Below are 13,515 nucleotides of genomic sequence, written 5' to 3' on the forward strand. Positions count from 1 at the left end.
GGCACACAGTGCAATTTTGTGACAACCTCCTTTTGGTATCACTTGTCAGATCTCTTGGATTTTGTAGCCATCTTTCAGTGGGGCCAGAGTAAGACTGACCCTGGGGAGTTGGGGACCATGGACTGGAGAAGGCAGCCCCCTGTCTTGGGGCTTCTGCAGGGCTGGCGGGGATCCAGGGCTCAGCCTGGAGATGGATGTCTCTTGTCCAGGAACAATATCCCCAGGCGCACACTGTGGGGAGCAAGGTTGGGCCAGGACAATGCCCGCCCAGCATGGGCCACACACTGAGACCTAATAGGAGATGACCCATCATGCACACAGAGAGACAAGTAGGGTGCTAGTGAGCCTCCCTCTTGTGTCCCCCTCCTCTGGATGTGTGTGCCCTGGTGCCCTGGCTTTGTCCATCCAGGCTTCAGCTCTCTCTGTACCCCAGGGACCCGGTGGGGCCCCCTCTCTGCACCCAGGAGGGGCCCAGGAATCCTTCTCGCAGAAGCCTGTGCAGCCCAGCATGCCCAGAACCAGCTCCCCTTCCAGTGCCCCTACTTAGCCTGGTCAGTGAGGCCAGGCCAGGCTGGCAGCCTCTCCTGCCTGAACACCTGGCAGTCAGCAGTCAGCCTCGGTCCTTCCCTTCGTCCTGGGTCCTCACCACCTGGCTAAAGGCCCCTTCTAGTCCTGCCATGCCAAGGATGTCCTGGAGCTGTTTCTGGGGTTGTCACTGCTGAGCGGGAGGCCCTGAAGGCCACACCAGGCCCCGAGGTCTTCTGCAGCCCTGCCTCCTCGCCCGGGCTGTCGTGCCCAGCAGGGCCTCTCTCCATCCCTTGTCTTTCTGGCACATTGTTCTTCCCTCCAAGCACCCCTCCCACCGCCTCCCCTCCTCTCAGCCTCAGCTTCTGTGGGTTTAGCCTGTCCCTGCAGAGGGGAGGCTGTGGGGGCGCAGGGTGTGAGGGAGCTGGCCTCCCATTTGGGCTCTTTCATTTTCATTTGATCACTTTATTTACTGGCGTGTTTTTTAGAGTTAAATCCGTGGATCCGATTTAGATCATTTTTAAATGGATGTGTAACACTCACTGCCCAGTGATGCAATTATTTTTTGCTTTAATATTGATGGGCATTTAGGTTATTTCCAATGTTTCTCCATCAAAAGCAACAGTGTGACTAAGAACCCTCTGTCCACCTGTGAGCTGGATGCTCATCTGGTTGCTGTCTTCAAACTATGTGCCTTTGCGCCTCCCCAGAGTGTCTAACCCCTTACACATTTTTTCAAAACTAAGCTCCAGACTTTATTTGGATTTCACCTGTTGACCCACTAATGTCCCCTTTTGGTTCCAGGACATCATCAGGCTGTGATGACGCCCCGCATCGTCCCGTCACCCTGGTCATGGTCTGTTTGTCATCTCTACTCAGGAGAAACCCAGGGAAGCCCTGTAGGTGTGTAAACTGGAGCAAGGGCTCTGTGCCTCAGGTCGCGCTGCTGTGAAAGGAGAAATGCCTGGTTGGGAGACCGAGTGAGATCTTGGTGTGAAGCCCTGGGAAGTGTTACTGTATGTCTTTATTTTCCATATAGGATGTGCACTGGCTTCAGGAGTGAGTTACGCTCCATAAACTTCTTCCCTTTAAAATGTTACAAAGGAATTAAATGCTCTTTTCCCAGAATATGCAACAGTATGGGGGACACCCTGGGACCTACTTGTTTTTGGGTCCCTGATGATGGGAACGTTGGTCCGAGGGCCGTGGTGGGTGGGGAAGGTAGTCAGGGCCCAGGGACCCTCAAAGCTGGGGTCTTCCCAAACAAATAGGCCATTTAAAGCCTCAGGGGACCTGTGAGGTGAACATCACAGTTTCCATGGCTGCAGCTGGTTCATGGATCATTAATGACACCACACTGGCCAGGCGCACAGGACCCCCCTGCAGGAACAGGAACAAAGGAGAGTGGACATCCTGTGACTGCCCAGAGATGTGCAGGGCCATGGGTTGTAGCTGGTGACCTGGGAATCGTACCCAAGCAAAAGAGTTGGGCAGGGCTTAAGGGCACAGTGGTCCGGGGGATGCTAAGCCTCCCATCTCCTGGGACTGAAGTCACAGTCCTATCCTTGTCTTCACTAGGACAAGTAACCCAGAGAGAAGAAAAAAGGAAGGTGAGCTATGGAGGACACAGAACAGGGAGGATGACAGAGGAGGAGGGTGTGGGCCCAGGGCCTCTGTGTGACAATAATATCTGAATTGACGATTACCTGAGTTTTCCCAAAGCACCTGGCCCCTGGGTGAGCAGACAGGTGGTAGGTGACATTTCTTTGTAGAGGATCCAGTGAAAGGTGGGGGAGAATGAAGGGTTGTGCCTGGAGTCAGGTCCCTGCAGCGCCCCCAGCAGGAAGAATTACATGGACATGGAGGGCAAAGCGGCCCCTAGAGACTATAGGACTCACCTCCTGCTTTCTTCAACAGGGGTGCTTTGAGGATATACACAGAAGAAGAACCCATAGACAGCAGGCGGGGGCGGGGGGGCCTGTGTGCTTTGGAACACAGCAGGGGCCGACCTCTTAAAGCCTCTCTGGGTTTTACCTCACTGCACTTAGCTTTTTTTCTTTTTCTTATTGATTTTAGAGAGAGAGGAAGGGAGGGAGAGAGAGGGAAACATCAATGTGAGAAACATCGATCGGTTGCCTCCTATGTGCACCCTGACAGGGGATTGAACCCGTAACCTGGGTGTGTTCCCTGACCAGGAATCAAACCAGTGACATTTGGTATATGGGATGACATTCAACCAGCTGACATTCAACCACCTTGGCCAGGGCCTCAGTGTACTGAGCTTTTAGTTTTCTGTAAAAAGGGTAAAGAGCAGGCATGTGCACCTCCTCTGGGCCTCACTGCTCCCAGGACAGCATGAATGTCCCCTCTGGGCGTCCCACAGTCATGTCCCAGGACGTGTGCAATGCAAGTGTGCACGCACCCGTGCATCAGCTGTGGGTCCCCAGGGCCATGTTGTGGGGGCTGAGCCCTTCTATGGGGGTTCCTTTCTCACGGGGTGCCATGGACCGAATGCATTCACTCAAATTTCCATGTTGAAGTCCCGCCCCACAGTGTGATGTGCTAAGAGGTGAGTAGGGTTAGATGAGGTCCTGAGGGTGGGCTCCCAGGGTGGGATTACTGTCCTTATAAGAAGAGGAAGAACCAGAGCTCTTTCTTCACCACGTGAGGACACAGCGAGAAGACACCATTTGTATCCCAGGAAGGGGCCCTCAGCAGACACTGATCAGCCAGGGCCTTCATTTTGGACTTGCAGCCTCCCGAGCTGTGAGCAATAAATGGTGTTTAAGCCCCCAGTATGTGGTGTTTGTTATGGCGAATCAAGATGACCAAGACCTTGGAACCATTCCCCAGGGGACCAAGGAGAGGATTAGGTCAGGTGGGTTGCAGGGGGCCTGCCCTGGGGATGGGCAGGCAGGATGGGGGCAGGGGCAGATGATGTGGGTGGCCTTAGGAGGGTTGCTGCCTCTCTGTCCACATGGCCCCGGCCCAGGGACAAATGTGGTCAGGTGCCAGGCTACCCAGGAGCAGGAGGGCTTGACCTGGCAGAGGCCTAACCTGGGATCAGAGGCCTCTCTTGGGAAGGGGCCAGCCTCTGCCCCCAGGGGCCCAGGTCAGAAAGAGGAGGTCCTCCCTGCAGGGAACTTCATCTGTGGGCAGAGCCAAGGCAGGACACTAAGACAGCCCCTACACCCTGTCTGACCCGAGGGTCTTTTCTGCAGGGGTGTCCATGGATAGACCCCCACCATGGGGAGTACTGATTTGCACCCCCACCTCACCCCTGCTCCTGATCCAGCACCAGGGTGTGTGTCCTAGCTCAGCACCCAACCTGGGTTCTGCCTTCTGCCTTCCTCTCACTCCCTCTGTGCCCTCTGCACTGGTAGGGAAACCATAGTTCTGAGCACAGATCAGTCACCCATGTGACCAGTGTCTTAGCTCAGCCAGCGGTTCCACCGTGGATGGTCCCAGATACCCTGGGTGTGATCCTGGATCTCCTGGGGGGTGATCCCTGTGCTTCTGGGCTTCTTCCCAGCCTGCACTCCAAGATGCTGGTCTGAGGAGGGGTCCCAACTAGCTGGGGTCCTTGCCCCACCCCCATCATCGCTGGAAGACAGATATCTCCTCCTTCCCCCAGCCACTCTGAGCCTCTGCCCTTTGCCTACCTAGGGCCTGGAGTGAAACTCAATAGGGGCAGTGACAGCCAGGCTATTTTGAAGCTGGGCTGGGCTGCCTGACCAGTGGTGGGGGCAGGGTGGGGGCGGGCCCAGACTTCTCCAGCTGACAGCGTCCGCCTGTCCTCTGTCCCTGTCCAGTCTGAGGACCCGCCAGAGTGCAGGCTGCTGGGCAGGAGTCGTGTGGGTCCTGGGCCCTCAGAGGAAGGTGAGATCTGGTGGCTCCTGCTCCACTCTCTGAGCCCCTGGCCTGGGCGCTGCCCCGAGTTTCCCTGTTGAGACAGGTGAGAGGGCAGAGTGGACAGGGGTAGGGGCCATCCCATGGGCACCCCCCCCCCATCAGGGTGGTTTGGTTGAAGGTCATGGCTCTGGGAGACAGAGGGGCCTGGGGTAAGGTTCTGGATAGGCTGTGCTGCTCCCTGGTTGGGGGCCTGGATTCCAGCCCCTGTCCCATCAGTGACCTGAGCTGGACCTTCATGCAGGGAGGGAGCAGCCAAGCTGGTAGACTGGGGCCTTGTGCCCTGATCCTGATCCTGATCCTGATCCTGATCCTGATCCAGGGGGCCTGGGGGTCCGGCTAGCCCTGCCGCCAGCTTGGCTGAGATGGATGACCGCTGACAGCTGGGGCTATTTTGGGCCTGTTGGCTCAGTAGTGGGGACAGCCAGAGGGGCAGCGACACCTGACTCCAGGAAAGAATTTCCCCGTGGTGTGCGGGAAATAGGGCCCTAGGTCTGGGGGGACAAAGATCCAGGAACTGTCCTTGAAGTCTTTTCTGGACAGGGGCAGCAGAGTCGGAGGAGTGCCAGGGGGGTTCTGCTATCAGGCTGGAGCCACTTCCCACTTTGGCTCATTTGGAAAATGGTCAAGGGCCACACAAACCTGAGGGTGGCCAAGTGCTGGAGAAACAAGTGGACAGGCTAGGGTGAGGGGGGTGGGGAACAATCCCAGATGGGGGGAGGGCTCAGCCCTGGAGTGAGGCTCCTGCCAGCATCCAGCCAGGGCCACTGAAGGATCCAAAGGAAGCCACCTTCCCAAGCAGGCAACTGGGGGGGGGGGGAGGGGAGGGGCCTCCTGGGAGGCTGGGGCTGAGGTTCTGGCTGGGTCCTCCTTCTGAAGCCTGTTTCTGCCAACGTGGCAAGGGGAGGAGGCCACTGCAGGTGTTCCTGTGATCAGAGGTTGCCTTGTATGGTCCCCTCCCCTTGTTGGCCTACACAAGAGTGGCTAGAGTCCTTGGGCATGTGCTCGGGGGGCCTGGCCCTGCTGACCGGTAGGGATGCCTGCCTGGTGGGGTTGCCATGAGGTTCTGAGGCTGTCATGTCTTGGTGAGCCTCCTCGGGCCTCATGGGTCTGCTGCATCAAGGGTAGGGAGTGCAGGCTCTAGACAGGGAGCAGGGCATCAGTAGGGTTCCCAGTGGCCTTAGAGGATCTCAGGGTCTCTACCCACCCTTGTCAGGCCAGGAAACAGCCTGTACCTCTGCCAAGGCTGGGACAGGCTCCTCCTAAGCACGTGCAGAGATGGGAGCTCCCTCCCTGTCCTTCTGGCCCCAGAGGCCCAGACTATGGTGGTGGCTTCCTGCCCCCCACCCCCACATGCTCACTCATGAGCTGGGAGCAGCTTCTCTGGCACCTGCTCTGGGGGTGTATGTGGGGTGGGGGAAACTGCTGTTCATTCCTGCCTTGGGGAACCCATACACTATGATTTGGGGTGGCCACTGGGAATAGCTCAGGGTTCAGGGTCCTGGTGTCAAAGTAATGCTCCCACAGAGGGATTCCAAGGCCCTGCGGGGGCGGCTGGTGGGTAGGGGACAGAGGTGCTGACTGCATAGTGAGTCAGCAGGCTGGTCTGGGCTCAGCCTCCTTGAGCGAGATTAAGGGGGATTAGGTGCTGAGTCACAGGACCAGCAGCAGAGGACCCAGAAACATCCCCCCTATCCTCAGGTGGTGGGCAGCCCATGCCCGGAGGCTAGAGGCCCTGCTCCTAGGATGGGGGAAGTTAAAGCGCTTGGGGCCAGCCTGGGGCCCAGTGAGGCCAACTGTGCTCGCCGTTCTTACAGAAGTCCCCTGTAGGGAGGGCCCAATCTCACCTCACCCACCTGTGCTGGGACCAGTGGGAGCTACCCCAGGTGGGTAGATGCCAGAGTCGCCTAAGGCATTTAGCACTGATGGTGCCAGCCCTGTCTATGCAGGGTGACCAGGCAGTGAAGCCACAGAGTGAAAGGGCTGTCTGCAACCCCCAGGTTGGGTTCAACCCCGGCCAGACTGGCCTGGAGGTCCCTGGCTCTTCCTGGGGGATCCTCTACTGTCCTCTGCAGGCACACTGCTGACCGCGCTGCCGGGGTAGCCTTGCTCCAAGCTCCAAAGAGAGGAGATAGGCACTCACAGTGAGGGGGCCAGGCAGCCTGGTGGGCTGACGGTGCTGTCTTGTTAGGAGGAGTTTGCCTTGGTTGCAGTTTCCATTTCTTCACTGCTCACTGATGGGCATAATCCCCCAGGGTTGAGGGGTGGGGGACCCTGGGAGAGGTGAGGTGCCTCCTGGTCCACGGTGGCTGCAGGTGGAATAGACTTATGCATACTGCTTCCTGTCATGGACACCATTGAGCAAGGGGGCCTGACGTGCACACAGCCCCAGGTGGAGCCCAAAGGCTTTTGGGGGAGTCACTTGGGGGAACAACAGGGGCAAAGGGAGGTTAAGGGAGCACACTGGGCTGTGAGGCAAAGAGCGGCCCCCATTGAGTGGAGGAGCCGTGGGCAGATTGCAGCTTTTGGCGAAGGAGGCAGCAGTGTCTGGGGGAGGAGACAGGACGCCTAAGGCAGTTGGAGTGGCTCAGGGTGGGACACAGCAAGTCCGCTTAGCAAGGCACTGTGTGGCCCGTGGAGGGAGAGGCCTGTGTCAAAGCGTGATGCCTCACAGGAAGGGGGCCAGCCTGGCTGCTGGTGTGGTGTTCTGGGACAGGTGCTCAGCTGGACCTGACTGAAGGTGGGGGGAGGCTGGAGATGCTCACCCATTAGGAGAACCTGTTTGGGGGTGGAGCCAGACCCCAAATACTCAGAAAGGGGCAAGTCTGCTCTTCCTAACCACACTGCCTTCTGGTGATGTGGCCTGGGTTGGGGGCGGGGGAATGGGACCTGGGTGGGGAGGGGCTTGTGCAGGCATCTACCTGGGTTACTGGGTTCTCCAAGCGGCACTGACGGGTGAGGTGGCCGGGTGGGACAAAGGTGGCGGGCTCTGAGAGGGCCAGGGGCTTATCTCCATTATGAGTTTCCCCACTCATCTCGCAGGTCCCCCTCCCCTTCCACCATGGATCATTCCTCGTTCAGCGGCGCGCCCCGATTTCTGACCCGGCCGAAGGCCTTCGTGGTGTCGGTGGGTAAGGACGCCACGCTGAGCTGCCAGATCGTGGGCAACCCCACCCCGCAGGTGAGCTGGGAGAAGGACCGGCAGCAGGTGGAGGCGGGCGCGCGCTTCCGCCTGGCCCAGGACGGAGACCAGTACCGCCTCACTATCCTGGACCTGGCGCTTGGCGACAGCGGACAGTACGTGTGCCGAGCGAGGAACGCCATCGGCGAGGCCTTCGCGGCCGTGGGCCTCCAGGTGAACGCCGAGGCAGCGTGCGCGGAGCAGGCACCCCACTTCTTGCTGCGGCCCACGTCCATCCGCGTGCGCGAGGGCGCGGAGGCCACCTTCTACTGCCGCGTGCGCGGCTCGCCGCCTATGGCAGTGAGTTGGGCCAAGGACGGGAGGCGCCTTGGGGCGCCTGACGCCCCTCGACTGAGCGTGGAAGGCAGCGGCGAGGCGAGCGCGCTGCGCATCCAGGCCGCGCGGCGGCGCGACAGCGGCACCTACACGGTGCGCGCCGAGAACCCGCTGGGCACGGCCAGCGCCGATGCGGCGCTCACGGTGGACGCGGACGCCGACGCGGCCGGCCCGCCCGGGGCCTCCACGGCCGCGCTCCTGGCGCACCTGCAGCGGCGGCGCGAGGCCATGCGCGCCGAGGGCGCCCCCGCCTCGCCGCCCTGCGCCGGCACTCGCACCTGCACGGTGACGGAGGGCAAGCACGCGCGCCTCAGCTGCTACGTGACCGGGGAGCCCAAGCCTGAGACCGTGTGGAAGAAGGACGGGCAGCTGGTGGTCGAGGGCCGGCGACACGTGGTGTACGAGGACGCGCAGGAGAACTTCGTGCTCAAGATCCTCTTCTGCAAGCAGTCGGACCGTGGCCTCTACACGTGCACAGCGTCCAACCTCGTGGGCCAGACCTACAGCTCCGTGCTGGTCGTCGTTCGAGGTGAGCTGGGGTGCCCGGCACCCCTGCCGCAGTCACTGCGGGGGAACGCAAGTGAGGCTCCTCCCTGTCTGTCCGGTAGATGGGGAGCTGGAAGCCTGGCGGCTCCCTCTTTCACCGGCCTGCAGAATGCCCGCAGCACAGGAAGGACCCTCAGCCTGTCCCCGTCTTTGTGAGTCACGAGAGTAAAGGAGAAAGCGCTTTGTCACCAGCACTCCCTCCCCGTGAGGGACGGTCGCTTGGCCGGTAGCTGAGCCTGCCCTGTCCAGGGTGAGGATGACCAGGCCCCCCGTCTCCCCTGGATGCGAAGGAGTGTGTGTCCAAGAGCCACGGAGGGCAGGGGCAGGCACAGAGCCTGTGCCCGCGCAGCCTGAGGCGGCTCTGGGCCAGTTTGCAGGCTCCTGTCCGGGCCTGGGCGAGTGCGAGCAGCACAGTCAGGTTTTGTTGGGAGGCCCCTTCATTCTTTGCTCCTAACAGAGCCTCTCCAGTGCCGGGAGTCCCACCTCCGCCTCAGGACGGGGCTCTCCCGCTGTACAGCCTTGAACAGGGATCTCCCATCTTCCCATGCACGCCTCAGTTTCCTGGTGCTTGCGGGGTTAACGCTCCTCCCCCCGGGTCCCTGAGGAAGCTGCACAGGGAAGAACCCGCTGGCATGGCCTGGCCTGCAGCCAGTACTCTGGGCGTTTTTCGATCTCACCTGAGGGGTCCCGGCCTGCTGCCTGGCCTGGGGCTGGTGGAGGGGCCTGTTCAGGAGGCCTCTGGTTGTAGCGTCACCTGCCTTATTGCTGCTTTTTCTTCCAGACTTCTTATATTTGGGGGGAGAGGGCTCTTTTCTTTAATATCTGCCTCCTCTCCCTGCCCTCCTGCTCTTCTCTCCTCAGCTCGCCCACTCGCTCCAACCCCTGCCTGGATGTCCTGCCCCCAACCTCAGCACCTACTCGCCCTTAGCTTGCCCTGCCCCGCCCCAGGTGCCCTCACCCAGTACCCCGTTCCTTTCCTGGGCCGCCCCTCAGCCTTGCTCTTCCACCCTCTCCCCTCAGAACCCTCGGTGCCCTTCAAGATGCGGCTGCAGGACCTGGAGGTGCAGGAGAAGGGGTCGGCCACGTTCCGGTGCGAGGTGCCGCTGCTGGCCACGGAGGCCGTGTGGTACAAGGAAGAGACGCGGCTGTGGGCCAGTTCCAAGTATGCCATCGAGGAGGCCGGCACGGAGCGGCGGCTCACCGTTCACAACGCCACGGCCGACGACGACGCCGTGTACATCTGCGAGATGGCCGAGGGCAGCCGCACCGTGGCTGAGCTCACAGTACAAGGTGGGCGGCTGGGCAACACAACGGGGGGGTGAGGTGTGCGGTGGGGGCCAACGAGACTGGAGGGGGTGGCGGGCTGTCTGGTTTGACCAGCCCCTGGTTCTGGCCGTCCTAGGCAACCTCATCCGAAAGCTCCCGAGAAAGACAGCGGTGCGAGTCGGGGACACTGCCTTGTTCTGCGTAGAGCTGGCCAGGCCAGAGGGCCCCGTCCGCTGGCTCCGGAACCATGAGGAGGTGGTGGCTGGGGGCCGGGTAGCCATCACCGCTGAAGGCACACGCCACACGCTAACCATCTCCCAGTGCAGCCTGGAGGATGTGGGTGAGGTGGCCTTTGTCGCTGGGGACTGCCGGACGTCCACCCAGTTCTTCGTGTCAGGTAAAGGCCTGGGGAGCTTCTCTCCAATAGAAGAGGTGCCGCTTGTCACCATCCATGCTCAGTAGCCCCAGGAAGGGCATGGGGGCACATCACGTTCAGGCTGTAGCTCTGGTTCCCTCACACCCTGAATTGTTTGCAGTCCTCCACTGTGGTCTCTTCAGGCATTGGCAGAGTGGGAGTCTTGGTAGCTCCTCACCCCACCAAACAAATTAGAAGGTGCAGATTGTCCTAGAAGCAAAGTGTGTGTGTGTGTGTGTGTGTGTGTGTGTGTGTGGTAGGAGGCTGTCCTGTGTGAGCAGGTCTTCTTTCGGTGGCCTTTGATGTCTACATTGTAGATTAGGTGATGGTTCCCAGAGCTAGCTGTTGGCTGGGGGCAGGGATGTGCCCCTCCACATGGCCCCAGCACCCTCAGGAGGGTCACTGTGCTTTGCTTCAGCCACTGCCTGGCCAGGACCCCAACACGCTGATGGGGTCAAGGCCCAGAACTGGAAGGTGTCTGTCCCCAGGCTACATGGACAGCCCATGGTGCCTTGGGCCAAATGTGGCACCGAGGCCAGGCTGCCCTTTCTGCTGCAACTGGAGAAATGGCCACAGGGTGGCCCAGGGGTCATGGCCTATAGCCTCCCCTCAGGTTGGCCTTCCACACCAGGCTGTGGCCATTTCATACCATCAGAGCAGTGCCCCCTAAGAGGGCTGGAGATTCTGTGATCACTCTCTCCAGGGTGATCCTGGGCCTGTGACTCGGGGAGGGGCTCCCAGTTGGTGACAAGGGCCTGTGCTCTTCCCAGCCCCCAGGAAGCCACCACCGCACACCCCTGAGGCCCCTGTGGTGAAGGCCAAGACAGAGAATTCTGTAACTCTCAGCTGGTCCCCACCACCCCAAGGGGACCGCCCTGTCACCATTGATGGCTACCTGGTGGAGAAGAAGCGACTGGGCACCTATACCTGGAGCCGGTGCCATGAGGCCGAGTGGGTAGCCACGCCTGAGCTGACTGTAGACTGCGTGGCTGAGGAGGGAGACTTCCAGTTCCGGGTGTCAGCTGTAAACAGCTTTGGCCAGAGCTCCTACCTTGAGTTCCCCGGGACTGTCCACCTGGGTAAGTGTGGAAGGTTCTGTTCCCCATGGCTTCCGGGGTACCTTCTGTGGCTCAGTCATCCAGATCTAGAGCATAGCCCAGCTTCAGTGAAGCCACAGTGATTCATGAAGCCTCTTTATTGGGGGGAGGGTACCAGGGTCCTGATGCTGTTGGAGCCTCCTCTGTGGGAAGGGGAAGGGACCCTGAGACAGGACTTGAGCGCCCTAGGAACCTATCTGTGTCCACAAGCCCCAGGGGACCCAGCTGCACAGCTGCACCCCCTACCTTTGGTTTGTGGGATCCGGAGGGGATCTTGGATGGCTCTAATTTGTCCCCACTCAGTCCTGAGCCCTGTGATCTCATGGTTGCTGAGCCCATGTGAGCCCATGGTTGCTGTACACATGTCTGATGTGCTTCCTAGAGGAGGGGGCATTTGGGTCCAAGCTCTGGGGGAGGAAGAAGAGGGGAGGTCAGGTGCCCTGCTGCTTCCTGAAGCCCCCACTCTGCAGCACCCCAGCTGGCTGTCAAGACGCCTCTGAAGGCGGTGGAGGCGGTAGAAGGCAGTGAGGTGACCTTCTCTGTGGACCTCACTTCGGTTTCTGCGGGAGAGTGGTTCCTGGACGGGCAGAGCCTGAAGGCCAGCAGCATGTATGTGATCCGCTGCGATGGCACCCGGCACACCCTCACCATCCGCTCAGTGCCTGCCAGCCTTCATGGTGCCGAGCTCAAGTTTGTGGCCAATGGCATTGAGAACAAGATCCGCATGGAGGTCCGAGGTAGGACCCCAGCCCTTGACTCCTGGGGTCTCTCCAAGTTCTGTTTCTTCTGAGGGTGGGGGCAGGAGTGGGACATGTGTTTCTAGGCCCCAGGGCTCCTGGAGAGTGCTGGTGGGTTGCTGGGTGTGTGGCCTGGACAAGCAGGACCAGATGGGGGGCTGGGGTATGGGAAGCAGCTTGCCCAGTCTGGAGGGTGTCCCAGTCTGTGAGTGGACAAGGGGCTGGGGGCTTCTGATGATGCAGAGCCTCATGTCTCCATCTGTTTGCTTCTCTTTCCCTCCTCCTCCTCCCCTCTCGGTCCACTTCCTCCCCTTCCTCCGACCACAACTCCTCCCTCCAAAACCCCCTCACTCCACACCCTCTCTCTCCACCTGTGGGGGCCCCCAGTGGCCCCAGGGCTGACCACCAAGCGCCCAGCAGAGGTTCGGGAGGTGATGGCCCGGCTGCACGAGGAGGCGCAGCTCCTGGCTGAGCTGTCGGACCAGGCTGCAGCTGTAACGTGGCTCAAGGACGGCCGAGCACTGCCCCCAGGCCCCAAGTACAAGGTGCAGGCTTCCGCAGGACAGCGGGCGCTGCTGGTGCAGGACGTGGCGCAAGACGATGCTGGCCTGTACGAGTGTGTCAGCCGTGGGGGACGCTTTGCCTACCACCTGTCAATTCAAGGTGCGTGTGTGTGTCCATGTGTGTCCACGTCCTCCTGGCCACTGCTACAGCCACAACATTCTGTGTCCCAACTCTAGGCAGGCTCTAGGGGGTCAGGGCAGTGGGAGCTGATGTTCTCTGTGGGGGGGTAGGTTAGGAGGGAAGTTTCAGGTGACTGCCGTCACAGGTGAGAGAGGGGTAGGCTCAGGTGACTCCAAGGGGACAGGGAGGGCATGGGAGGAGGCTAGCCTACCTCATGGGGAGAGTGGGGACTGGAGCTCTGTTCAGTAGAGGGAGGGACCCTGTGGGGAAGTCCTAACAGTCCATGGCACTGGGTGGTTGGAAGTCAGTTCCCTGTGTGAAGAGGACCCTGGTCTGGGCTGAGCCAGGGTTCCACATGGTCCCGAAGCCCTGAGCACCTCCATTTGCTAATGTGTGGGTATGCTCGTAGTCAGAGCTCTTTCCTGCCTCTGACCCCCAGCTGCCCTTGCAGAGCTCACACCCTTTCTGTACACGGACTCTGCAAGTGGCTGAGTGGACACGGTGGCCAGGGGCCCAGCTTACTTTGAGTGTAAGACTGTGGAGGCCCACATGCCCGTGCACTGGTTCAAGGGTGGCTTGGAGCTCGACCACTCCTGCCCACACTTCTTGTAGGAGGATGTGGGTACGCAGCATTGGCTGGTGGCTAACTCAGTCACCAGGCAGGACGAGGGCACCTATTCATGCCGCGTGGGCGAACATTTCATGGATTTCCAGCTGTGTGTCTGTGGGGATCCGGCAACTCCTGGGCTTGGTGGGCGGGGAGCAGGTCCAGCTCCATCTGGCACTTGCAAGGCAATGCTGCCAGGCTCTTTGTTGCTT

The 13,515-nt window shown here is 60.4% G+C and overlaps 1 protein-coding gene across 1 annotated transcript in view; it reads left to right on the forward strand.

Annotated features, from left to right (window-relative positions):
- The first annotated feature begins 1,358 nt into the window (after window positions 1-1,358).
- The window catches only part of OBSCN (obscurin, cytoskeletal calmodulin and titin-interacting RhoGEF), a 145,448-nt gene continuing 133,291 nt past the window's right edge, over window positions 1,359-13,515 (forward strand). Inside the window, 8 exon segments of the mRNA XM_087816905.1 lie at window positions 1,359-1,428; window positions 7,477-8,480; window positions 9,518-9,787; window positions 9,900-10,160; window positions 10,949-11,257; window positions 11,746-12,012; window positions 12,400-12,677; window positions 13,150-13,414. Of these exon segments, the coding sequence (XP_087673031.1) occupies window positions 1,379-1,428; window positions 7,477-8,480; window positions 9,518-9,787; window positions 9,900-10,160; window positions 10,949-11,257; window positions 11,746-12,012; window positions 12,400-12,677; window positions 13,150-13,414 (2,704 nt within the window). The 5' untranslated portion in view covers window positions 1,359-1,378.

This window comes from Miniopterus natalensis, chromosome 4, assembly GCF_054644295.1.
Source record: "Miniopterus natalensis isolate mMinNat1 chromosome 4, mMinNat1.hap1, whole genome shotgun sequence".
NCBI lineage: Eukaryota > Metazoa > Chordata > Mammalia > Chiroptera > Miniopteridae > Miniopterus > Miniopterus natalensis.